This window comes from Paramormyrops kingsleyae, chromosome 3 (genome assembly GCF_048594095.1).
Source record: "Paramormyrops kingsleyae isolate MSU_618 chromosome 3, PKINGS_0.4, whole genome shotgun sequence".
NCBI lineage: Eukaryota > Metazoa > Chordata > Actinopteri > Osteoglossiformes > Mormyridae > Paramormyrops > Paramormyrops kingsleyae.
The window spans coordinates 7819126-7843778 of NC_132799.1; the positions used below are offsets into that span (position 1 = coordinate 7819126).

General features: G+C 42.8%; 1 protein-coding gene and 1 long non-coding RNA gene across 6 annotated transcripts; one reads left to right on the plus strand and one right to left on the minus strand.

The window, feature by feature from the left end:
- Positions 1-599: 599 nt before the first annotated feature.
- Positions 600-16589, plus strand: xpo1b (exportin 1 (CRM1 homolog, yeast) b). Of its 5 annotated transcripts, XM_072709537.1 has the most exons (26): positions 600-817; positions 937-960; positions 2871-3002; positions 3520-3621; positions 5979-6051; positions 8341-8402; positions 8521-8565; positions 8853-9034; positions 9206-9254; positions 9376-9495; positions 9957-10085; positions 10400-10558; positions 11024-11221; positions 11310-11448; positions 11561-11742; positions 11998-12154; positions 12314-12477; positions 12568-12702; positions 12914-13097; positions 13377-13501; positions 13800-13994; positions 14075-14243; positions 14378-14512; positions 14630-14789; positions 14908-15004; positions 15441-16589. In XM_072709537.1, the coding sequence occupies exons 3-26, from the start codon at positions 2877-2879 to the stop codon at positions 15585-15587; spliced, it is 3234 nt and encodes a 1077-aa protein (XP_072565638.1). In that variant the 5' UTR covers positions 600-817; positions 937-960; positions 2871-2876; the 3' UTR covers positions 15588-16589. The 5 variants fall into 5 exon arrangements, with proteins under 5 accessions (XP_072565638.1, XP_072565637.1, XP_072565636.1 ...); XM_072709536.1 differs by lacking the exon at positions 937-960; XM_072709535.1 differs by lacking the exons at positions 600-817; positions 937-960 and adding an exon at positions 1145-1433.
- On the minus strand, positions 8567-10402 carry LOC140588171 (uncharacterized). Its single transcript, XR_011989461.1, has 2 exons — positions 10067-10402; positions 8567-9023 (listed from the first exon to the last, which is right to left on the minus strand). It is a non-coding gene; the product is annotated as an uncharacterized lncRNA (long non-coding RNA).
- Positions 16590-24653: the final 8064 nt, after the last annotated feature.

Consider the following 24653-nt stretch of genomic DNA (forward strand, 5'->3'; position numbering starts at 1 on the left):
TGTGTGATTGCGTTTTATTTATAATATCGCTATCTATTAACATTAACTTGGGTTTTTCTTTACACGTTATATTTTGCATCGCGAAACCTAAATTTCAAAATGTCAATCATGTATTTTAAGCCAATAGAAACGACACTTGGCAACTTGCAGATTCATTGTAACTAACACGCGGATTTAGGTAACAACAAATTGACAGCACTGTGTACCATTCAGAATAGTTGAAACGAGGGCTTCGTTTCACTTTGATCCCGCCTTCTTTTTCCGTCCAAGGGCGGAGCGGTCGCGTGTGCGCCTGCAAGAATTGAAATTGATTGACAAGTGGTCTGTCCTGTAGAATGGCACCTAGGTGGTTGGTAATTGGACTCGGGCCAATCGTAGCCGACGATGGGCGTGACGTTTGTCCAAACTTTCCGCGGCGCCATCGGCTGAAAACTAAACCGAGATGGAATCTCCCAGTCTGAACCGGTTTCAACCGGTTATGAGTTTGTTGCTTGAGAGGAGAAGAAGCACAGGCTTGCATTCTCTTAAGCCGCCCCGCTGCATAAAATATTTCAGTAAAGAACTAAATTGTAAATCAATGGACTATCTAATTTCGTAAAATGAATCGGATTAACAAATTACATAGCGTGCCGTGATTATTGTTGGAGAACCCATATCAGTGGTCCTTTTCCACTAGCAGCTAACAATACTCATTCTATTGGAACAGGGCTAACGTTAGCCACAGAAAATTCTCAACTAGCAGCAACGGTACTGAATTCAATCTAGGCTCTGGCAAACGCCTCACTTCTTTCATTCAAAGGGTTGGAATTTTTGGCAGGTAATTATTGACTGTGTACCAGTCACAAAACATTTTACTCGCCTTCATATTTGCAGAATTCTATATAAAAAAAGAAATTATTGTATTCTAATTAACTGTTGCTGGAATTAAAACGAAAGGAGGGGAAGAGTGATTAAACGTAGGTAAGTAAACCGCTCATAGGCAGTTATAGATTTTTCGCAGTTGAGAGGATGGTGCCGTTTGACACGAGAGCTCATGTCATGCATGGGTGTCTGGAGCGATATTGAAAGTGAAGGCCCGATCCGGGATTGAATGAAGTCATGCCTCCCACTAATAACAGCGCCCGTGGCGTGAGCTTAACGCAAACTGTAGTAGCATTAGGCGCGCTGCAAAATCATTTAGATAGTAAATCGGCCAGCTAGCCGTGTCGCTCTTTCGAACGGCAAGTGAGCCTCGGGGTGGTTTAACTTAAGAAAGAAATTCAGTGGTGGCGCCTCGGATAGTCATTTTTGCCAGTAAAATCAGGAAGAGTTGAGCGCAGGAAGCTAACGTGCTTGTGCCCTCGTTGTGATGGCTAGCACGCTAGCAGCTAGCTATGTGGGAGGGGTTATTCTTCCCGGGAGAGCGGTTTTCTGGATGGAGGGGCTATTATAAGGTAAATTTATAAAGATGTTTGTCGTACGATTATGAAGCTGGTAATCAGTTCAATTCCATAGTCAGTTTAGCTCATTGCAATGGAAACTGAATAGTGAAAGTAATTTATCATCGTTTAGGTGGGGGCATTAGTCGGCTATCTCAAGTTCAGGTACACGATCAGATGGCTAATAATTGCACAGTTAGCTAATTTGAATACGTCTCGTGTTTCGCGGATCGTTAGCGATGAACTCGAAGAGACCAAGAATGATTTATAACGAGGGGAATTTGCTTTTATCGTAGTAGTTGAAACTACAACCCAGCTAACAAATATAGCTGTGACGTTGGGTCATACAGAACCTTTTTAAGTGGCGTGTGTTCTCTGATATAGCTTTTGTATTAATCTATATTGTGTATTAACGCGACTAGTTAAAATATACATGGCACGAGGCATGCATTGTCCCCTAGGTGAAAGTGTCATGTTCTATGAATCGGTCATAAACGTTGCGTGTTTAAGGCATTTTTTCCACGAATTGGGTTGATAATTCATTTATTCTTAATATGACCTACTAGCTGTAATGTATTGCAGCATTGTAAAACTATAATGGATTATAAACCGTTCTGACACAACCCCTTTGACACATTATATCGATTTGCAGTCGTAACTAGCGTTACATTGCTAGCTGTATCGTTCTGCTCGCCTTGAAGCTGTGGTCGGCTGGATAAATTAAATATCAACAGGTTATGGTGTAAAAAGGCAGTCAGCGATTTCCTGTTCATTCACGTTAGCTAGCTAATACGTCGGAGGTTATAAGGCTTTCCGCCGTCTCACATTATTCATTGAGCGTTCTGCCATGAAATATTAAGCAATGTCATTTTTTATGGCTTTTAAATACTCCTCGGTCAGTATATTAAGGACGTTCGTACAGCGACGATTAAGTCCCATTTTCTCCACAACAGTCAGGTGTAAACAGTATGACGTAGAAAATCGTGTAATGGGATCGCGCCACACACGTGGTTTGCTATTATATAATTCCCGCTTATCGTGCTCTCTGTCTGTTTATAGTGTTTGACTAATATTTAGCTTTAGAATAAAACATAAAAAAGAAGCAATTACTGCTTTGATTTGGTCTTCTGTGTTATTCCAGGATGAGTACTAGAGCGATATTTAGAGTACAAACTTAGTTTTTTGCACCACATAAGTTTGATGTTTAACATACCAGCAATTTATATTTTTAACTGACCAGTTATATTTGTGTTGTGCGCAAAATAACGTTGAGAGTGTTTCATAAAGTATGGACCTAAGTCTCTTTGATACTGCAGAATGTATGGGGAGGAGGGGACTTGATTTTTCAGCTGTCTGCAGATCACCATTTAATTCACGTGACTTTGCCTGTCGGATATTCTTTTTTGTCCCCCCCCCCCCCCCCCCCCCCCCCCCCCCCCCCCGCTACTGCAGATCTCTATGCCAGCAATTATGACAATGTTAGCGGACCATGCAGCTAGACAGCTGCTGGACTTCAGCCAGAAACTGGACATTAACCTGCTGGACAACGTGGTGAATTGTCTGTACCATGGAGAAGGGCCCCAGGTATGGCGATATTAAATAAATCTATAGATTTTAGGGTATATGAGTATTTTGCAGTTTATACCACACTTTGTTTTTTGGATGCAATGTATTCATTCTACCATTTAAATGTTTCCAATTATCTGCAACCAAACCAGGTATTATCTGTTAGATTTTTCTCTCTAGTATACTGTTTAGTAATTATTATTATGTTTTTTAATTGTACTCCATTACACTTCATACATGGAATGTCTTTCTCTTTGAATGAACGGCCCATCAGTCATAGCTGTCAGCTGACAACCTGCAAGCCTTTGACTAGTCTGTAGGAGGTGCTTTTGTTCAGATTCTCTGGCCAAAGTGCTTTCCGGAGTGTAGTCTAAAGAGGCACTTAGCAATAAATATCTTACCTTTAAAAGAATTACTGAGCCTTGCATGGGAAATTTAAATGATTTGATTTAGTTTTACTGGTGCCATTTCTTTAAGACAAAGTGACTGCTGCCTAAGCAGCAATCTGTAATTTGCATTTATTCCTCCCCTGTAGCAAAGAATGGCGCAGGAGGTGTTGACCCATTTGAAAGAGCACCCAGATGCATGGACGAGAGTTGACACCATTCTGGAGTTCTCGCAGAACATGAACACCAAAGTAAGCTACATCGGGTTTGTACTATGGAAGGATTTAACTTTGTACTTTGAGGAAGTCCAGTAAAAGCTTATTTACATGGACGAAATGAAACCAGCACAGTTTGGATACGTCTGCTGAGCCCTGTTGTTTTCCCCTTTGTCACAAACACTTCCTACTTTTTTTTTTGTTTGTTTTGTTTCTTTGGTGACATTAATGTGGATTGGTAACACTGAAGCACTCTGTTACCTTGTTTCCACTGCCCCTGCTCTGTTCCAGCTTACTCTTGAAACTCCACCATTTAGAATGAAACGCCTTTGCTCTGGCGATTCTCCTTTAGAATTACTTCATGACCTTGTAAATACCTGTTGCTCATGTCAAAAGACAATTGGCTTACACTAATTAATAGCAATATTTCCAATTCCAGTTATTTCAAATGGTACATGAATTATTAGCTGTGATTAATGGGTGACTTGAATCCGAGAGACGTTCGGGTGTCTGGTGCCCATGTGCAAACTGGATGCAGTTTTGATCTTGGTATGCAATATACCCCAGGCTTTGACTTCCTCAAAGTAACGGTAAATCAGTTTGCCTTTTTTTTTTTTTTTTTTTTGCTTGCCTGTAAATTTGCTCTTCCCACTGACAGTCATTACTAATCTTTGAGTTGATTTATCAACAGTACTTAAATACTCAAATTTCTAACTTGCCAAAAGTGAGGTCATTAGAGGAACAGAAAGAAAACAAAGGTAACCACCTCTTAAATTTATCTAAATTCTTCGTTAATTTATTTAGAGATTTTTAAAATGGCACATTACCTAAAGCACTTAAACATTTTGGCTTTTCATTTTTTTTCTAATTTAATTCCAATTGTTAATATTTGATATTAATCTTACTGTTCCATTATGTTGATTGCTTGTAATAGGAAGAAAAGGGGTGTGTCTTCCTGTGCACCTTGACACAGCTAGGCTTTGGCGGCAGGCCTCCACAAGGTCTACCCTTTTGATTCCCTTTGACTGAATTCTGTTCATCAGTTTCTATTGCATTTGTCTCACTGGGAGGAGGGAGGGTTCAGACTGTAGCCTTAACCTCAGTCATAAGGAGAAGTGTGGCAGCAGGTATTTCCCCTGTAGGGATCATGAACGGCTCTTTATTTCTTTGTGCTTATCTTACTGCGGTCTCTCTCTTCTTTTTAATCCATGTATTTTTGTTTTTATTATTAACGAAACAAGTCTTGCACTAAAACTGGCACTTGTCGGAAAGTTTGCAAGGCTTGGTTTTGTTTCTGGGTTTTAATTTAATCTGTATGTTAAAGGTGCAGCCAATGGGAATCTATAATATTTAAGCTTTGGAGAAAACTGACATGCTAGTAGATGCTTCATATGAAATGGGAGTCCGCTTGAGTTCACCATTAATGACTTACTTGCTTTGACATTTTAACATCTTGCATTGTGTTCCTCCTTTCCCTAAGCAATTTTTTGTGTTTCCTCAACCCCCCACCCTTATTTATTTAGTTGTGTATTTATTTTGAGTTAATGATCCCTACAGTTGAAATACTGGTGATCTCAGTGATACGAACCGTATAAGAGAAGTACCTATAAAGCGTGCATTGAAAATAATTGATCATAAAATGCTTTAAAAAGCAAGTAGTATAGAAGTTAAAGTAAACCTGTGGTTTGTCTTGCTGTTCCTTGAGAGGCACACCAGTTCAAGGTGAAAACAGTTTTTTTTTTTTTGTCTCCCCCAGTTTTGTTGACGTATAGTTCGGTATCGAGCAGCCCTGTATGTGTGTGTGTGTGTGTGTGTGTGTGTGTGGGTTTGTGTGTTTGTGCATGTGCTTCGGTTGTGTTTGTTGATTTAAACAGGGTCAGTAAGGTTAGCTGTGTTCTTTACTGATTTCTTGAAGCCAACACTTCATCCCCTCAATATCTATTGAGTCCGATGTCCCTCTTGCAGTAACATTTATGAACAGGCATTAGTGAATATAAGGATATTTACTATCTCCCCCCCCCCCCCTCCTCCCCCTCTGTCTTTCACTGTCTGGTGTGATACTGGGAAAAACAGCAGGACGTCTACAGGGTTGCATCCAAATCTCCATACTTAGTAGAGCAAAGAAGGAGAGAAGGAAAACCCTAATTTGAATGCATGAAATGTGTATCAGTGTGTTTTATCTTTTTTTTTTTTTTTTTTTTTTTTTTTGGTCTTAATTTTTTAGTTGCTTATCGCTTTCTTAAAACGTATGTTTTAATAAAATTTCAGGGAGGCACATTTCAGAGCAAGTGTATTCTTCCTCATTTAATTGCATAACTTTGGTAATAGATGCAGTGAAAGGTCTGAAGTTGTACCCCACGTCCCTAACGTCTACTTCTCCTCATGCATTACAGTATTATGCACTGCAGATTCTGGAAACGGTTATTAAAACGAGATGGAAGATTCTTCCCCGCAATCAGTGTGAAGGTAAGCCTGCTTCCTCTGTCATCTTTTATCTTGGGTCATCTTATGTTAATCCACAAACCAAAAGCGAGTTGCCATTGAACATGGTCTTGCATACCAATTCACCCCACATTGCATTTTGCTGTCTTGTTCTGTTTTGCTAAAAATCTTGATAAAATGTCATCTTGTCAGTAAGTCTGTTTCCTGTCTAATGGTTTAAAACGCTCTAATGGATTTATTTGCCTGATTTTTTTATTATTTTTTTTTAAAGCTTTGTATTTAAGTGCAAAAGGCCAGTTTTTTATGGAATTAGTTTAACAGCTTAGACATTCTTAAGATTTGTATTTGCCTTCATGAAATTCTTATTTTGTCATCGCTGCATGCTTTTGCTAAGTGTCATGTGACCAGGTACCTTGCAAAGCCTGCTGGTTTGTGCGGCATTTGGCTAGGTCGAGTCTATGTTGAAATATTGCTTGAGGCTAAGCATCTGATCTTCACCGTATGGCATTGAGAGAGAAACCATCGTGTGTTTGGATCCCTATCATCTGGGCCAGACTGATTATAGAGACATGTTGTGTTGAAAGGGAACAGATTCGTATGAAGGAAAGCTATTCTGTCTGAGACGTGAAACAACCAGTGAGTTTGATGGCGACAGGGCTCTACGTCTAGAGACCTGAGAGTGCTCTGTGGCGTTACTGCTCAGTGTTAGTGTGGGAGTGTGATTCTGTGATGTCTTTGTCTACCAGTGCCCCTGTTTTACGGACTTTGTGTTATTTATCTGGCTTCATTTGGCAGTCCTTATGTTTGTAGTCTCCAAAGCAAGGTTAGCATTGCAAACAGCCTCGCTTTCCATTCGTCGAACGTAGGCTTAAGATTACAGATTTTGTCTTACCATTGGTGGTTTCACACAAAGAGAAGATTACCACAATCCAACTGCTCTTTCTTTTGTGCCAAATTGCTGTAGAACTATTCTGTCTTACAAGTCTGTTGCTCATCTCTCTGCAGCTGTTTGGCTGGCAATTGCAAAGTTGTAAATTGGCCTTAAGGTATCCAAGCAACATCCTTATCTTAACTCCAGTTTGACCCTTTAGTAGCTTTGACCTTCTGTCAGTGACATTCTGGTTTTGTGCAAGTGACACAAGGTCTCCCAAGTGCACTCAGTTTCTTGCTGAAATTGCATCCTTTCATTTTGTCGGCACAAGGTTTTAAATGCATAGTGCTGCACCATTGCCAAATGACCACTTGGGGTGTAATCTGGAGCTTGATTTTTGCAAGTCTGGTGTCTTGGTGGTAATCCTGTAAGTACTGATATTGGGTGCCGTGGCTCTTCCGGGGTGTGGCTGCTGTCAGTGCTGTTCAAACCAGTTGGTGCTCCCTGTCATTACTTCTCATCGATAGGTGCTTTGCCTATAAACTCTTATCTGCATCTGTCTACTGTTTTGCCTAAAGCAATTTTCTTAACAGCTGGTTGTTGATTGTTGCAGAATTTTTACAGATTTTTTTGTCAACTCTTTCACTTCTAGTATTTTTTTTTTCACTGATTCAAATGTTTCGCAGGCTAGTTTCTACTGTACATTTTGATTGTGCCAAACTGTCAGCACTATTCAGTGACATTAATGTCCGACCAGTCAGCTTGTACTCCGATATTAGTCACTGACCAATCAGAGTCATGATCCTCAGTCCTCCAGGGAGCACAGAGGATTGACTTGGTATTCGCTGCCATTTAATTCTCTACGAGTTGAACATCTGTGTCTTCTCTGTTTCACTCTGTGGTCCTGTTCCAAGCTGCCTCACCACTTACTATTAAGTACCCTTCCTTTCTGGCTTGTCAAGTTTTGATGCATGTATAAGGATATGATGATGTGTAAGTATTGATCAATATCATGAGCTCTTTTCCCCATTTTAATCTTGGCTGAGGCAACTACCAAACGTTTCTTTCTGCAGGTGTTTTACTTACAAAAGACCTCCGTCTTCTGACTGTAAATGTGTATCTGTAGATGTGTAAGAATGTAAACCAGAGCAGAGGGTCCTTTGAAATACCCTTAGTTCTCTTGAGCCCCAACCTGTTTACTATGCTTCTTACCCAATAGTTGATTTTCACATTTTGCAGTGCCTTTTCTGTGTCTTTGAACAGAGTTGCTACACCCAATAAGTGTTCATAAGATTAAATTTTTAGTACTGAAAATTTCTCTTTCAAGGTTTGTATTGCTCTAAAATTTCTGTGCGCACAATTTTTTCTGCTGGGCAACAACCAGGAAAATCATTTGTTAAATACTAAAATGTTTTTAAATGTTGGTTTTTGTTTGTTTCTAGGAATAAAAAAATATGTTGTTGGTCTTATTATCAAGACCTCGTCGGATGCTACGAATGTAGAGGTACGTTTGTGCAGTAGTAATTCATTTAATCCTGAATTTAGACCATTTTTTAATGTAAATACTGCAAAATGTGTTTTAGTCCACTGTGTAGACATTGTTTTTTTTGTCTGTTAAACAGAAGGAGAAGGTGTACATTGGAAAGCTCAACATGATCCTGGTCCAGGTAAGTGAGGGTTTGTTACATTTAATAGAAATCAGATGGTTACACAGATCCACATTCCAGCTAAGGAGCATGGACTTTATGGCCTGGAGACTTTATCAGTCATTGATACCATCACTTAAGCAGGAATCAGATGACAAAACCAAGTGTCCCATGTGGCATGGTTTAAGACTGTTCTTTTTTTGTGCATTAGAATATATGGTCGATGAATGCCATGCAGATGGGTAGATTTCAGCATGAGTTTTGAAATGATTGCATGGTAGTAACCTGTAGCCACCTGGGTTGTTTAGATCTTGAAGCAGGAGTGGCCGAAGCACTGGCCGACCTTCATCAGTGACATCGTGGGCGCCAGCCGCACCAGCGAGAGCCTGTGTCAGAACAACATGATCATCCTCAAGCTGCTGAGTGAGGAGGTCTTCGACTTCTCCAGCGGCCAGATGACGCAAGTCAAGGCTAAGCACCTGAAAGACAGGTGGGTTACTTGCATGAATCGGGCTTCGAGTGACATGAGGATGTAGTATCTGCTGTAAGGGGGAGGGGGATATTGGCGTTACCCATGTGTTTATGGAAGAGATCCCTTGAGATTAATCCTGTAGTTTTTAATTGTCTAATTGTTTCTAAAATTGTTTTGTATTCTTGTCAGCATGTGCAATGAATTCTCGCAGATATTCCAGCTCTGCCAGTTTGTCATGGTAAGTATAGGTTATTGTTGCATCGTCCATGAAGCGACGCATTCGGGATTATCTTTATGCATTCCTAATCTTCTGTAGCAGACATTTTAATATTGATTTTTTTTATTTTTATTTTTAACAGGAAAACTCGCAGAATGCCCCACTGGTCCATGCCACACTGGAGACTCTGCTGCGGTTCCTGAACTGGATTCCCCTGGGTTACATATTTGAAACTAAACTCATCAGTACACTTGTGTATAAGGTACCACACGATTGATTACAATACAGTATAAGACTCCTAAGGCTACTAAGTATCAGCCTGGCATGTCACCGTTACATACGTAGTGAAGTTTCTTTCATATTAATACCATCCTCCTACAAAGGCGTACTTGCATTGGATTGCTTGCAAGTGCGTAAGAACTGGAGGCATACTGAAATGAATGATGAGCTTATAAATGCTTTCTGCGCTGGCAGTTAGTGAGTCAACATTCATACATTTCGAAGCGTGCCATAAACTTAGGAATGAATAGATCTTTGTGAGCAAATGTGTAAATGCATTGGCAAAGACTGTAACCCATTTAATTAATAGTGTGCTGATTCTGAAAATGCATAGCCGCTATACTTCCCCCTAAGGAGCATTGCTGGTGTCTGGAAGCCATATTAATGAGAGCAGTGCTGTTGGGCGACTGTGCCAGTAACCCACTCCCTGGTGTACCCCCCCAGTTTCTGAATGTGCCCATGTTCCGCAACGTGACCCTGAAGTGTCTGACGGAGATCGCGGGCGTGAGCGTGAGCCAGTACGAGGAGCAATTCGTCACACTCTTCACTCTCACCATGATGCAGCTGAAGCAGGTACTGCAGAAGCGGTGCACCGTCTGCTTTGGGTGTGGTGTCGGCTGCTGCGTGCGTCGCGTGTTTGCTGCTCTTCCACGGCCTCGTGGTGCAGTGACCAGCTTGACTTTAATTAGATTTTACACCTGTGAAAGTGGAGCATTTTGAGAGAAGGTGGGAAAGTATCTTCTGAACAAATAATTGATGCATGGTTGAGTTAGTCAATGGCTGTGAAAATGAATCCATCTGTCTCCGTAGATTTTGCAGGTAGACCTGTGGAATAGTCTGTGTCCCCTGGCTGTCTCTCCTAAAATTGCTCTCTCCCCGTGACGCAGATGCTACCTCTGAACACTAACATCCGCTTGGCGTACTCCAATGGCAAGGATGATGAGCAGAACTTCATCCAGAACCTGAGCCTCTTCCTGTGCACCTTCCTGAAGGAGCATGGCCAGTTGATCGAGAAGAGGCTAAACCTGAGGGAGACCCTGATGGAGGTCAGTTTCCTGCAGCCGTGTAGTATAGCTGTAAAGGAACTCCAAGGTGGTCTGCAGCGTGAAGCTTTTGTAGAACAGCTGTTGTTGGGCCCTTGGTAGGAGTAACATGAAGTAACATTTTATAAAATTACTGAGCCCTGTATATGTATGAGTAAAGAATGCTGGGTGACTGTCTAGCTTCACTATTAAAGGTCACTACTTGGTACACTGATGCTTCCCAGGTCAAGGTGCTGGATGGGTGCTGCTGTACTAGTTATGTTGAAAACTAAAACGCTGTACGAGTCGGCAAGTTAATTGCTATGGATAAAAGCACCTAGTCAAAATACTTTGCGTCTTGTATAAGTTAGATTGGTGTAGTAGTACTGATTACAATAGTTGGCGATTGGGAGCAGCCTCACACGTCATCTCCTTCAGCACAGACAAGGATATGCAAACATTCATATTGTTTCTCTCTTCATCCCCCAGGCTTTGCATTACATGCTTCTAGTGTCAGAGGTAGAAGAAACGGAGATCTTCAAGATCTGTCTAGAGTATTGGAACCACCTGGCAGCAGAGCTGTACAGAGAGAGCCCCTTCTCCACCTCCACATCCCCACTGCTTTCTGGGAGCCAGCACTTTGATGTGCCCCCCCGCAGACAGCTCTACCTACCTGTGCTCTCCAAGGTGAGCTTACCCAGCCGTCGTCAGTGGCCTCCGCCCCCAGGAGCTGGTCCTTCTGTCTCGCCTTATTGCATCGTCCCGATTCTGGCAGGTCCGTCTGCTGATGGTCAGCCGCATGGCAAAGCCTGAGGAGGTGCTGGTGGTAGAGAATGACCAGGGAGAGGTAGTCAGGGAGTTCATGAAGGACACCGACTCCATAAACCTCTACAAGAACATGAGGGAGACGCTCGGTAAGTCCCGGCTCAGGCTGTGTTCCTCACCATGGACGTGTGAGTCTGACCACCAGAAGAAACACGCACACACAGCCCATCCGGTGACAACGCTGCGTTTTCTGCCCTGCAGTGTATCTCACACACTTGGACTATGCGGACACGGAGCGAATAATGACAGAGAAGCTACATAATCAGGTTAACGGCACAGAATGGTCCTGGAAGAACCTCAACACTCTGTGTTGGGCAATTGGATCCATTAGCGGGGCTATGCACGAAGAGGATGAGAAGAGATTCCTGGTGACCGTCATAAAGGTACTTCTGAATCCCCCTACTCACTCGTAATTCACAGTCCTCCCACAAAGGTGCACTTACATTTGTTTGCATGTAAGTGCATAAGAACTGGAGGGATATTGACGTGAATGGTGAGCTCATATACTTCCTGCTCTAGCAGTTGGTAATTCGGCATTCATACATTTTGTCAATCCAATGTGCAGCCTTTTGGGGGAAAGGGGATTTTCATGGTTTTGGTTTTGAGGTTTTGGATGATGTGAGTTCATGTTATTGCAGGACCTCCTGGGACTTTGTGAACAAAAGCGGGGCAAGGACAACAAGGCCATCATCGCCTCCAACATCATGTACATCGTAGGCCAGTACCCTCGCTTCCTGCGGGCCCACTGGAAGTTCCTGAAAACTGTAGTTAACAAGCTCTTTGAATTCATGCATGGTGAGTGAAACCATTGTACTGGTTGGAATGACCTTTCTGCACAATGGAGTTGAGCTGAAAGTCAGGATTCGGTTGTAGTAATTACACATATGCTCCAGATGTCACTACAGGTGGGACCACCCCTTGTGAAAGCTTTAAGATATTGCTTTGGTTTTGCAGAAACCCACGACGGCGTACAGGACATGGCATGCGACACCTTCATCAAGATTGCACAGAAATGTCGGCGGCATTTTGTCCAAGTGCAGGTGGGCGAGGTCATGCCCTTTATTGATGAGATCCTGAACAACATCAACACAATCATATGTGACCTTCAGCCTCAGCAGGTGAGACACACCCCATCCCATCAGGGCAAAGTCAGATGGCAGATGCGCTGGCACCGTGCTGATGGGTGTTCTGTGCCCGACTGCTTCTAGGTCCACACGTTTTATGAGGCTGTGGGCTACATGATTGGGGCTCAGACGGACCAGGCTGTCCAGGAGCATCTTATAGAGAAATACATGCTCCTTCCTAACCAAGTGTGGGACAGTATCATTCAGCAGGCAACTAAGGTGAGGCTCATCTTTGCAGGTTTTATACGAGAGAGTCTACTTCCCCACAGTTCTGTGTTTCATAATTATATATGAATACGTTTCACGTTGAACTGAGAGGGGCCAGGCTGAAACTACAGTGATTGGTTAATAATGAGCCATCATTGAGAAATAAAATAAGCCGATTACTAAAAGATATTTGGAAATGCTTTCAATTCCATCTTCTGTACAGAACGTGGACGTTCTGAAGGACCCGGAGACTGTGAAACAGCTGGGGAGCATCCTGAAGACCAACGTGCGGGCGTGCAAAGCTGTCGGCCACCCCTTTGTCATTCAGCTGGGCCGTATCTACCTGGACATGCTCAACGTGTACAAGTGCCTCAGCGAGAACATCTCCGCTGCCATCCAGACCAACGGTAAGCCGGGGCAGGTCTGGGCTTATTCAGTGAATCCGTAATGGGGTCCTTTATGGTGCCCTTGCAGCATGTGGGAAATATTACCCCCCCCGGTGTACCGGGTATTGTCACTCCGTGAACACCAGCCAATGGATTTCATGCGGTACTGCTATTTATAGAGGAACTTGGAAAATCTCCCAATGAATGGTTGCCTTGAACTAATGAGTGACTCTGCGCCATGTTTAATATGGGTATGTTTACACTTGATTGACATACCATGATATGTGGACTTTTAAAAAGGTGGTGTTCTGCCCGCAGGCGAGATGGTCACGAAGCAGCCTTTGATAAGGAGCATGCGGACAGTTAAAAGGGAAACACTGAAGCTGATTTCGGGCTGGGTTAGCCGCTCCAATGATCCACAGATGGTAAGTCCTTTGACTGAAATGCTTCAGAATTCCACTTGTAGCTTGTCTGGGGGATGTGGGGCTGCACTATGTAATTCTTAGTCCAAGAAAACTTCAAGTATATCAGCGTTGAAACCAAGTTTGAAGTGCCGTTGGTTCAATCTTGTTTTTCAGACTGTTTTAATTAGCCTATGTTTAGGAGTCTGTAATGTCCACTGTGTGTTTGTTTCTCTAAACCGTTACATTTCGGAATGCTGAGGTATTCTGGTTACACGTCTGAGGCTGTTTGCATTGACTCGTGTGCCCGTTTTGTTTGCAGGTCGGTGAGAACTTCGTACCACCGCTCCTGGATGCCGTCCTCATCGACTATCAGAGGAATGTCCCAGCAGCCAGGGAGCCAGAAGTCCTCAGCACCATGGCAACCATCGTCAACAAACTGGGCGGACACATCACTGGGGAAATCCCGCAGATATTTGACGCAGTGTTTGAGTGCACCTTGAATATGATCAATAAAGTGAGTTGGCCCTTTAGCGCACAGGACCTCTCACATCGTCCTCCGTGACTCCAGCTCTCTGACCTGCTCCTCTTCCTCAGGACTTTGAGGAGTATCCAGAGCATCGAACACACTTCTTCTATCTTCTGCAAGCGGTCAACTCTCACTGCTTCCCAGCCTTCCTGGCCATTCCTCCAGCGCAGTTCAAGCTAGTGCTGGACTCCATCATCTGGGCCTTCAAACACACCATGAGGAACGTGGCGGACACTGGTGAGCCGGCCTGCCTTTAACTGCATTCAGCGTCTTTATGTTATTATTCATCCGTCCATGAATTTGAATCGGGAAGAGTGGCAGGATTAGTTATGTAACTCTAATCCTAAGGCTGTCTCCCTGTTTGCTCCCAGGTCTTCAGATCCTCTACACTCTGCTCCAGAACGTGGCCCAGGAGGAGGCTGCTGCACAGAGCTTCTATCAGACCTATTTCTGTGATATTCTGCAACATATCTTCTCTGTTGTCACAGATACATCTCACACGGCTGGTGAGGGAAGATCTCTGGTCTAGGGGTGGAGGGATAATTGGCAGGCATTAGATTTCCGTTTTTGGGGCTTTTGCATATGACCCCTATGTGGTGGTTATGCTGTGCTTCTCCTTGTAGGTCTGACGATGCATGCATCGATCCTTGCGTACATGTTCAACCTGGTAGAGGAGGGGAAAATTAGTACCACGCTGAACCCCACGAACCCAGTCAACAACCAAGTGTTCATCCAGGAGTACGTTGCCAACTTACTCAAAACTGCGTTCCCACACCTGCAAGAGTGAGTATCTCCCCTGCAAATATTTGAGGGAACGGTTAGAAGAGTTCAGTTTGAGGAGTTGTTCTGGTTATCTGCAGTGCCTGCGATTTTGTGACCATCATCTCTCTCCGCTTAACAGTGCCCAGGTGAAGGTATTTGTAACAGGGCTGTTCAGCCTAAATCAAGATATTCCTGCATTCAAGGAGCACCTCCGAGACTTCCTGGTGCAGATAAAGGTGAGAGATCTTTTGTCAGATACGTTGTAGATTGCAATATTGATACCAATGCATCTTTTATGTATGCTGTCATAAAACAATAAAGAGTTTAAGTTTAGCTCAGGGGTGGGCAATCTTATCCAGGAAGGGCCATTTTGTATGTGGGTTTTCACTGCAACTCCCTAATTGGAGGACTGATTGGCTGAGGAGTCCTTACATGATACATCTGGGTTTGAACAGCTGACCTACAGGTTATCCCAAAATCCAGCATAGACACCGGCCCTTTGCGGATAAGATAGGCCTCCCTCGGTTTAGATGAACCCCCTGGAATACTGTTTGTATGTTGGCTCCATTACCTGCTTCTTACACGGGCAGCCCAGGGTGTGTAAATGGCGTGACGTCTCCTCGTGCAGCCCAGGGTGTGTAAATGGCGTGACGTCTCCTTGTGCACACACAGGAGTTTGCTGGTGAGGACACCACGGACCTATTCCTGGAGGAGAGGGAGGCCTCGCTGCGGCAGGCCCAGGAAGAGAAACACAAGCTGCAGATGTCCGTCCCTGGGATCCTGAACCCCCACGAGATTCCGGAGGAGATGTGCGACTGAAGGTGGAGTGTCCCGTCAGTGAAAACATTCAGCAGCGGTGGGGCAGGATGGGGGCCAGGCCCCGCCAGACTCAGCACCTGGGTGTTTGTCGACCAAAACAATGCCAATATGTAAATGATACTGTGTCACCCGGGGCCCTTTTTACATAGTATGCGTTTTATATGGAGATTTTTTGTGTAATATCTTTCCATTGTTAATTCAAGTTTATGTTTGGTCATCTTTATTTAGAGCTGCATGAGGTTGTTAAGGATTAAAGACATTTTAACTTCCCTCCTTCCCCTCCCCTTGCCCGTTTCTTTGTTTATATACGGTATATAAGAGGCAGCGCAAATGTCTTGTGAGACGCCCCGTCTCCAGTAGCCCATGTGAAGCGACGGCTTCTAGCCGGACTGCATGGCCTGGGACGGAGCGGAGCCGGCAAGTGTGTCCAGCAGCCGCTCCTATTCGCACTGCAGGAGAATGTGAATTTTTGTAGATTATGAATGAAGGTCTGAATGATGCTGCTTCCCCCCCAGCCCACCCCACCCCCTTTTTGTCTGTGGTGTCAGGGCACAGGCGGTTGCGCTTGGCTAAACCCTATCCGTGGCTCAGCAGCGAGGTTTTTTTTTTTTTTTTTTCTTCTTTCCGCGGCAAGATAATGTGCATATCATCCCTAATGTAAAGCAAGTTTAATACCATGGGAACATAAAGTTGTTTATTTTTCCTTTTTTTTTTTTTTCTTCCTTTTTTTTCGTGGGCGTGTGCGCGTGCGTGTGCTGTCGCTTAGCCGACATCAGGTTTTTGTTTTCCTCAATGAGGATTGTTGCTCATTTGTGAGCCTTCATTAAATCGAAGTTTTGAGAAAGTGGTTGAAATATTTATGGGTTACTGTCGGCTGCATCTTTATAACTCATGTTAATTCTGATGGCTTTCAAGATTGAATTGTACTAATTTACATTGTTTACCATGCTGTAGTGCTTCAAGAACACTACTTAGAGCAAAATAAACGTGGTTTACAGTTAATTTTGTATTTTTGCATTTTCATTTTTATCTTAATTCTATCCAGATAAACAAACAAGTGGCATCTATCCAGAACAAAACAATTTCCAGCGACCTAATCAGAAGAATGTATAAAATCCAAATACTGATCTTTATTAATGACAAAGTCTCCCTTCACTAAGTGTTACATTTGTTGTGAAACTTTTTGGATCTGATTAAAGTTGAGAGAATTTTATAATTCTGGCTCTGGCTTAACTTTATCATTTTCATTGGTTCAGTTGTAGCCCTTGGAATGGGCTTTGAACCTTTTGGACAGTTTTTAAAATGAAGTACCCCCTCCCCACCCAAAAAGGCCACCTGTATCTTGGAACGGCACTTACCTCTCAGGTCTGCTTGCCGTACTCTTGGTGGGCTATGTCCGGTCATATTTCATTAGCTTGGAACCTCTGCTAACATGACCAGCAACCCAGAATCGTGTGGCAGCTTTCCAAGGAAATGTGACCTGAGCCACCCGTGACCTCCTTTCGTGGGGGGGTGGGGTGGGGGCAGTGATCATTCGTGGAATCTATCTGGGGGGAGCAGATGAATCACAAACAGAAATGCTGGTCAGGAGCCAGTTTGTGGTCTTTGCTCCCCCCTCCCCACCTGAACAGGGCACAAGGTACTATAGTAGTAATTGCAAAATCCTCTGATTCAGTCTGAAATGCAATTTCTTGTGCACTGTAAAGCAGCTTCTAATGTTGAACCTGGGATCTTCCATGGGAGAAAAACTAGACTTTAACCAGAATGTCTGCTTTTTTGGCATCATTAATAATCTATCTTAGTAGCGTGAATTGGTAGGAATGACTAGCTTTGTGCGGAACTATTTAAGTGGTGCCCAGAATGTGCTGCTGGGCTCAGAGTACCGTGTGACTTATTGAGACCTGGGGGATGTCAGTCTTGCATCTTCAATTCTGTGTCTTATGTTCTAAGGAGCCTAATATGCCAACCTTATTTTAACATAACCCTAAGTGACCTATACTGCTGTCTAATGCATGATCTCTGAACCGTGTGTGTGCACTTTTCAGTCTCATTTTGGACCAGGATCTACTGGTATGATGCAGAGTTCTGAGTTGCGTGTGGGACTGAGATTTGCACTTCATGATCATTAATTATTCTGAAAGTGTCTCTGGAGAGTTTGAATCCGACAGGCAAACATTCGGTTTTAAAATTCAGTTTCAAAATGTGTGCGTGCAGTGACTCTACTGGGAGGTGCCTGAAAATGGGTCCACAGAGTGGGGCTTTGTGCATGCACAGGTGCAAGCAGTGAAAGCAAAACTTAGAGGGAAAGAAAACTCTATCTGGTTTATTATAAATCTATTGTGAAAGGACAGCAGATTTGAGTCATCCTAGCCGGCTAGTCAGTATCTGCACTGTAAATTACTCTATGGTGCTAAGGAGCATTAGCAAATACGCAGATAAGTGGATTGTAATGTGTTGGGGTTCCATTAAATGAGCACATTCTCCTAAAAACTGTCATAAGGTTGTGAGCATACCTTTTTACAGTATCTAACCACAGCATAAAATTAGTAAAATTTAGTTATTTGCTAGCAGCTTAACATTTAATGTCGAACAGCCACTTTCAAGTATTAGTAACACCTTCACACAAGACCAGGTTAAAAACAATTCCTGATGACTTTGGTGTCGCAGGTAATTGTGAAAGTGATACAGGCAGATTTTCCCCATATTTCTCTCAATTCCCTTCGCCCGGAGAACCTTATGTCGCAGAGCCGGTTGGAGGAAAGTGACTGGAAATAAGCTGGAAGAATTCCATACACAAGATCAAACTTGCTTCTAAAGTGATACAGTGGCCATTGCTAAAGCAGTGAACCCAATGGACGTCTTTAAATGGCACCCTCGACTTCAACAAGGGATATATGAACCATGAGTATAAGCTTGACACTCTAGGAAAGTTTCAGCTCTGCATTTATCTTACTCTCTTTCTCCCCTCTTGTCGCTGGTAACATATACCAGGGTTTGGAATGTAACACTTGCGTTGGTGAAAAACGACACGTGCCACCTGTGACTACTCTTTGGAAGTCAGCCGGGCTCCATTCCATGCCAAGGCTGTGCCGATGCCCACTCAAAGGGGCAGCTCCTGCCAGCACATTATTCCACGAGGCTGCCGGCAGTGACTGCTCTCTCCGGCCTGAGTCTACCTGAGGGCCTCCCCTTACAGCCACAAGAGGACGCTCTTTAACCACCAAGCCCCAAAGACTGAGGAACACTTTCAGCAGAAACCTGTGGTTGCCCAGTGACTCGCAGTACAATTCAGAACCAGAGTCTGGAAGTGTTGTTAGAGGGGGAGGTGATTTTTCAAAAATAATTATATTATTACTTGTAAAGGGCCCCTGATGATCTATAATTGCAGAAGGTCAAAGATATGACTGCATCTAACTCCAAGACCTACATTGGCAGGCAGTCCTGGCATTTGTTGCACAGATTAATTCCAGATGTGACTAAAAACAACTGCTGAAAACACTGCAATTGAAAACAATTCACTGGATAGGAAGTCATGGCATCATTGTACTAAAATACTGTACATTTTCTCTGCTTTTTGAAATTAGTCTTTGTTCTCCTGTCACACAGACGCCCCGAACGTTTGCATTAAGGCCACTTAGTCACATACAGAATTTGGATCAGCCCGTTTTAGGCTAGTACTATAATAGCAATCTCATAAACTCCGCCCCCACCGCGCACAGAAATTCTGAAATGTCAGATACTGACTTGCAAATGACGCTATACGTGATTAGCAAATGCAGTCGTTTGACACAGATTACAAGGGCGCATCATTTGCTTCACAAATGACGGCTGGCGGTAAGCTTAGTCCCCTGGGTGAGTCACGTCGCGTTTTGAAATTTCTCCATCTCCGCAGAGAGAGAGATTCAGATTGGGAGACTTCCACGGGAAAAGGGTCTTCCTCTTCGCTTGTATTTCACATGCGAGTTTGATGTCTTTTAACAAAAAGACGCGGGGTTTAGACATGGCTTCTGTCGCGTTTGTTCACGCTGACTCACCGGTAACAGCGTCAGCATCGGCTCCTGCAAAATGCAGCGTCACGAGGGGGCTGCAGCACTAGCGCTCGAGCAGAGCGAGTCATTGCAGCGCGCTAGATTTGACACGCGCACCCAAGAAATAAGCTATATTTAGCTTCGGAAGCAGGTGATTCCCTCTGATAAGAAATGTAGAGTTTGCTTCCCTCGGTGTAATCCGTGCAGTAATGTATCTACGCAGGGAGCTACCAACAACACAGTTTGTTTCCCTCTGGACCTCCCCCATGGATGTCTATGATGGTTCCTGCCGCCTCCTGTTTCTGCAGTTTACACGTGTATGTGTGTGTATCCTCCTGACAGCCGATTTATGTCCATTGTAGTGGACATTGTATTTTTGCATTTATTTTTTTCACTGATGTTGGGAAACGTATTTATTCTTGTTGTGCACTAAAGAGGACATGCTGTGAAATTAAAATAAGAATACATTTGAAAAAATCTAAATTGTAAGATGTCTTATTTCCTCCAAAGACAAATAACCTACAATTGAAGGACACTTTTTTCCTTGGGTCTTAGGAGGATATATATATATATATATATATATGTGTGTGTGTATGTGCATATGTGCATATATATATAAATTGTACTTGTCCTTGTTGACATGCAATTAAAATAAATGCAACTAAGGTAAACAATGGGTTACTCACCTATTTAGTTGAAAGGGAAAAACAAATTTTAGTACATGGATTTAGTGGTAAACTTGGCATAAAAATGGCATTAAAGCAATATGTACAAAGAAATATCTTTAGACCAAATGTGTTAAACTTTCTGGAATGTTCTTAGGACACGCCTCTGCAGAAGGCATCCCTCAAGGCTCTCCTAACACTAACTGGTTTAGGCTAGTACTCCCACATTATTAATAGACCCATGTTACTACCTATATGAGTCATTCATTCTAGTTCTTGGAACCAAATCTTTTGTATTGACACACTGTCCTTTGGAAAACATAAAATTCTGCACTGCTAAGATACATTAATTATGAAAATCTGTTTGCATGCCTGCAGTCTTGCTGACCTTGAATCCTCAGTCTTGTATCCACTTATATTGCGCTTACATCTGCCAATCTGACAGACATCGAAAAGCAAAACTGCTTCACGGAAGGTGAAGTCTAGTTACAGGGACTCGACGTGTAAAATACATTTAGACAGAAATACATTCATATTATGGGTTAGTTGAACTTTACAGCTCAGTTCTATCATAGTTAATAATTGTTGCAAAATTAATTTGTCAAAAGTATTAATTACAATGTTATAGATACTAACAGAGTTTTTAGAGGCCTTGCTGTTATTAAGTGCCAATCAGTTGAACTGTACTATGGCAACAAAATAGACTATTTACATAATACATAACACGGCAAACAATACCTCGATTTTCTGTAGCGTATTCTGGAAACTGAATTTCCTTTCAGCTCTGCAGCATCATTCAATAATTCAAGCAACAAACAAATCTCACCTTTGTGTGGAAGAATGCTGAATGTTCTCCGAGTGGGAGTCACATTTTTTTCCCTTCAAGTTATAACATTTTCTGCAATGCATAATGACTAATTTTGGTCAGTTTCCAGACTTAGACATGCATCGTTTTGTTCTTTAGTAGCATGGCTACAATTAAGACCTAGCCTCATATTTCAAGGTTGAGTTCCTGTTTTTCACACCAGTGAGTTTTAATATGACGTCAGCAGCTGAATGTCGTTTCCTCTACATTTTTCTCCAGAAAGTCACACTTCTCTCCGTCCTCCATCCCCAGCTGGGCCATCACGTTTTTCTGCTCACTTAGCAACTTTCTACAGAAACGCGGGGGAGGAGGGGGGGGGAGGGGGGCGGCTGCATGGTGTGACCTGCATGAAATGACAGAGCCAACAACAGCACTACCTGAGCCGTGTACCTCCTGATGTTCTCCAGAGGAGCAGCTCCAGAGGTCAGAGGTAGTGACACTCATTCAGGTCCTGTCCATACATAACCTTATGATGCCGGTGACATCGATGACCTTGTCTTCCAAGGCAGATAAACAGAATGAGAACAACCACCCTCCCCACTTATAAATCGATTTTTTTCCCGGTATGTTTTTTTTTACTGTAAAACATTCAGCATGGCAGCTACTCCCTGGCTGCAAAGCTAATTCTGACAGCTTTGCTGTGATTTCTTTGGGGCTGCACTCATTCTCTGTGGTGTGACAGCAACATTTTCCATATATTCTACACATCGACTTACAAATGCTGAATGAAAACTCAAAAGTGTATTTCAGTTGTCTGACTTCCTACTCAATAACCGGGTCACGTTTTCACAGGCAGTCAAGATCTTTGCAAATATCATCCTCACAAACTACATACAGTAAGCACTAAAAATAAAGACAGAAACACACAAGACGTAACAGTGCAGTCAGTGGGTGCCATCTTTATTTTCAAAGTGGATCAAGGAATGTTGAGTCAGTCATGCGTTATTTGAATGTTGTACTGTGCAGTAAAGCTTGAAATCTCATATACTGTAGCCGCTGACAGCTCACACGCATGACTGTGGAAGGGGGTACTCTCCTAAGGTGGCCTAAGTATCTATGATGGGATTAATTTACCATTCCAGACCAGGTGGGAAACAAAGGATGATGTACAATAATGTTAATTCCAAAGAAGGGAAATCAAACCTATAATTAAGGTACTAATTAGAGGCTAGGAGATCTTGAGATACAATAGAGAACAATGCAGCCCCAATCCTGGGATCCATATAAATAGTAATCACTGAATTCCTAATGATCCCTCTTCCGACCTCGTATTCAGTATGGGGTTTTGGTGAGCCAGAAGCCTTGGAAATACAGTACGTACCTTGGAGAGCACGCCAGTCCCTCACAGGGCACCAACACAATCACACACTATGGGCTTACTACAGTGTGTCCTGCAGTGGACTGGTATCCCATTCAGCGTGTACACCACCTTTGTGTCCAGGGATGATTCTAGGCTTTTTTTTTTAAGGTGGGGGGCATTAGAGGGGCCATAATTCATACAGAGGGGTCAACCTCATCATTAGCCAATCATATGTTTTGAATTGATGTGGGGGAGGGGCACTCCGGGGGCCAATCAGCTTTCAGTTGGGGCCAATGCCTCAGTATACAAGCCTATAAAGCCCCCAGTGACCCCGAGGAGAAGTGCTTAGAAGAATCTTGCATTCTATGTGAACATGTTCAGAATAACCAGCTGCAAACACTTTTTTTTTTAACTGTGTGCTACACCCATTTGAGAAAATGCGTTACTTTCATTACCTCATAATATTATTCGACATATGAGTAATTTAATAGACACATTCATTTACTCATAATTGTTTTTCCCTGAAACAATTTGGGTTCAGTCACCGTCTCAAAAGCACTATCATTATTGTTTAACTAACACTTGCATTTGAGGTACCTTTCGGTGTTTATTTAACTGGAGACTGTACAAGAGGAATGGGAATCCGTCTCCGAAGGATGAAACATTGCGGGACGTCCCTCCTGATAACTGATACTAGTATCTTTAAAGCAGCCGTATGTGTTCTTAGCTAATGATGAACCATTTCTGCTGTCTGGTGAGCAGCACACAGGGGTTTAAAGCAACAGAGAGATACCTTTGCAAAACACATCAACATAATACATATTATTTAACAAAAATACTGGAGACCATCAGGCAGTATTTTGCAAAAGTAAGAATAGAACAAATTCTTCTAAACATACAACTGCATCATTAAATTGTATGAAATCATTTACCTTGGACGCAATAATCAAATGAGTAGGTAATGTTTTGTATGATTTGTTGTAGAAATAAACAGTCACCAGAAAATCCTTCATTCCTCATCACTCCCTGAGACCCAGAGCATTTGCAGTCTCCAGAACAGGATAAACAGCTTTAGAAAGCAGGGGCTCATTATACCATAGAGTGCTCGTGATAATCAAATTAATTCTCAGCTTTCCACAGGAAGAGGATGTCCAGCCCCTGCTTCAGGAAACAAGGGTTCGAGGTGGCTAATCTTTGTTCATTATGCCTCACAGCTGCGACAGCCAACCAAAGCCCTCATTCGCTGCTGTATGATTGGCTTGACTGGGTACTTGAAAATCAGCTCTACAACCAGCAAACCATGAAAATCTGCTCAACCCACCTTCTTAGGATCAGTTGATGCAGGTGACCTAAGCTCTGGGTTTAGATCGGAGTTAATATTGACGTTTCGAGAGAGTTGAATGCATCCATATTTTAGTGGCTTAACAGCTTGTCTGCTGAATGACTAAAGAAAGTATTCAGGTATCAAACTTGACTATCAAATATACGCATCAACATAATGAAAACAGGAGCATCCCAGGAAGATGTACAGTAAGATGCTCTCAGCTATCTTCATGTGTAAGATCACAGCCTAGTTGGCTCCAGCGTGACTAGGTCTATAGCTATGGTTCAAGATTGCTGACGCTCGAGTCATCAGAGCAGAAACAGCAAACACCTTGCTTTTTTCCATTAGTAATATTTTATTAATTTCTAAGACTTGTCATTCTTTCAGAAAGCCATACATGGCACTGGGGATAGACTGTCGATGCAGGCTAAGGGACAACCGGCTAAAGTCGATACAGCTGCACTCTGCTGCAACGTATGCTTCAGTGTCTCATTCCGAAATATTCCAGAGCATCTGGGTGAAGCCATCAGGTTTGATTTTCTGCTACGGCAAAGGCATTACAGAAAATTGAAACACGGAGAAGTGTAATGAAAACACAAGCGCAGATACAGCCTGGAAAGGGGAGGAGGTCCTGGTCTTTGGTGTCATTTCATAATTCATCTTACTCAATAAACTATATTCTTAAGTATCAAGACAAAAACATCTGCAGATCTTCAAACCAAGCATGTACAATCCTGAAACTAAATATTTTGGATGATGACATAATTTTTAAATGACTATTTGGATATAGAAACACCAGAAAGTACTTCAGGGATACCTTTCATAGACGACTTTAACGTAATATAATAGCTAATGGGTAACAGGCTTGGATAATCAAAGGGTGG

What these genes read in the sequence shown, in the direction of transcription:
- xpo1b (XM_072709535.1), top strand. Translation starts at nt 1,374, where the DNA reads ATGTGGGAGGGGTTATTCTTCCCGGGAGAGCGGTTTTCTGGATGGAGG. An exon ending in GCTAAGCACCTGAAAGACAG is followed by an intron (nt 9,035 to 9,205) that starts GTGGGTTACTTG and finishes TATTCTTGTCAG; the next exon opens with CATGTGCAATGAATTCTCGC. An exon ending in ACCTACCTGTGCTCTCCAAG is followed by an intron (nt 11,222 to 11,309) that starts GTGAGCTTACCC and finishes CGATTCTGGCAG; the next exon opens with GTCCGTCTGCTGATGGTCAG.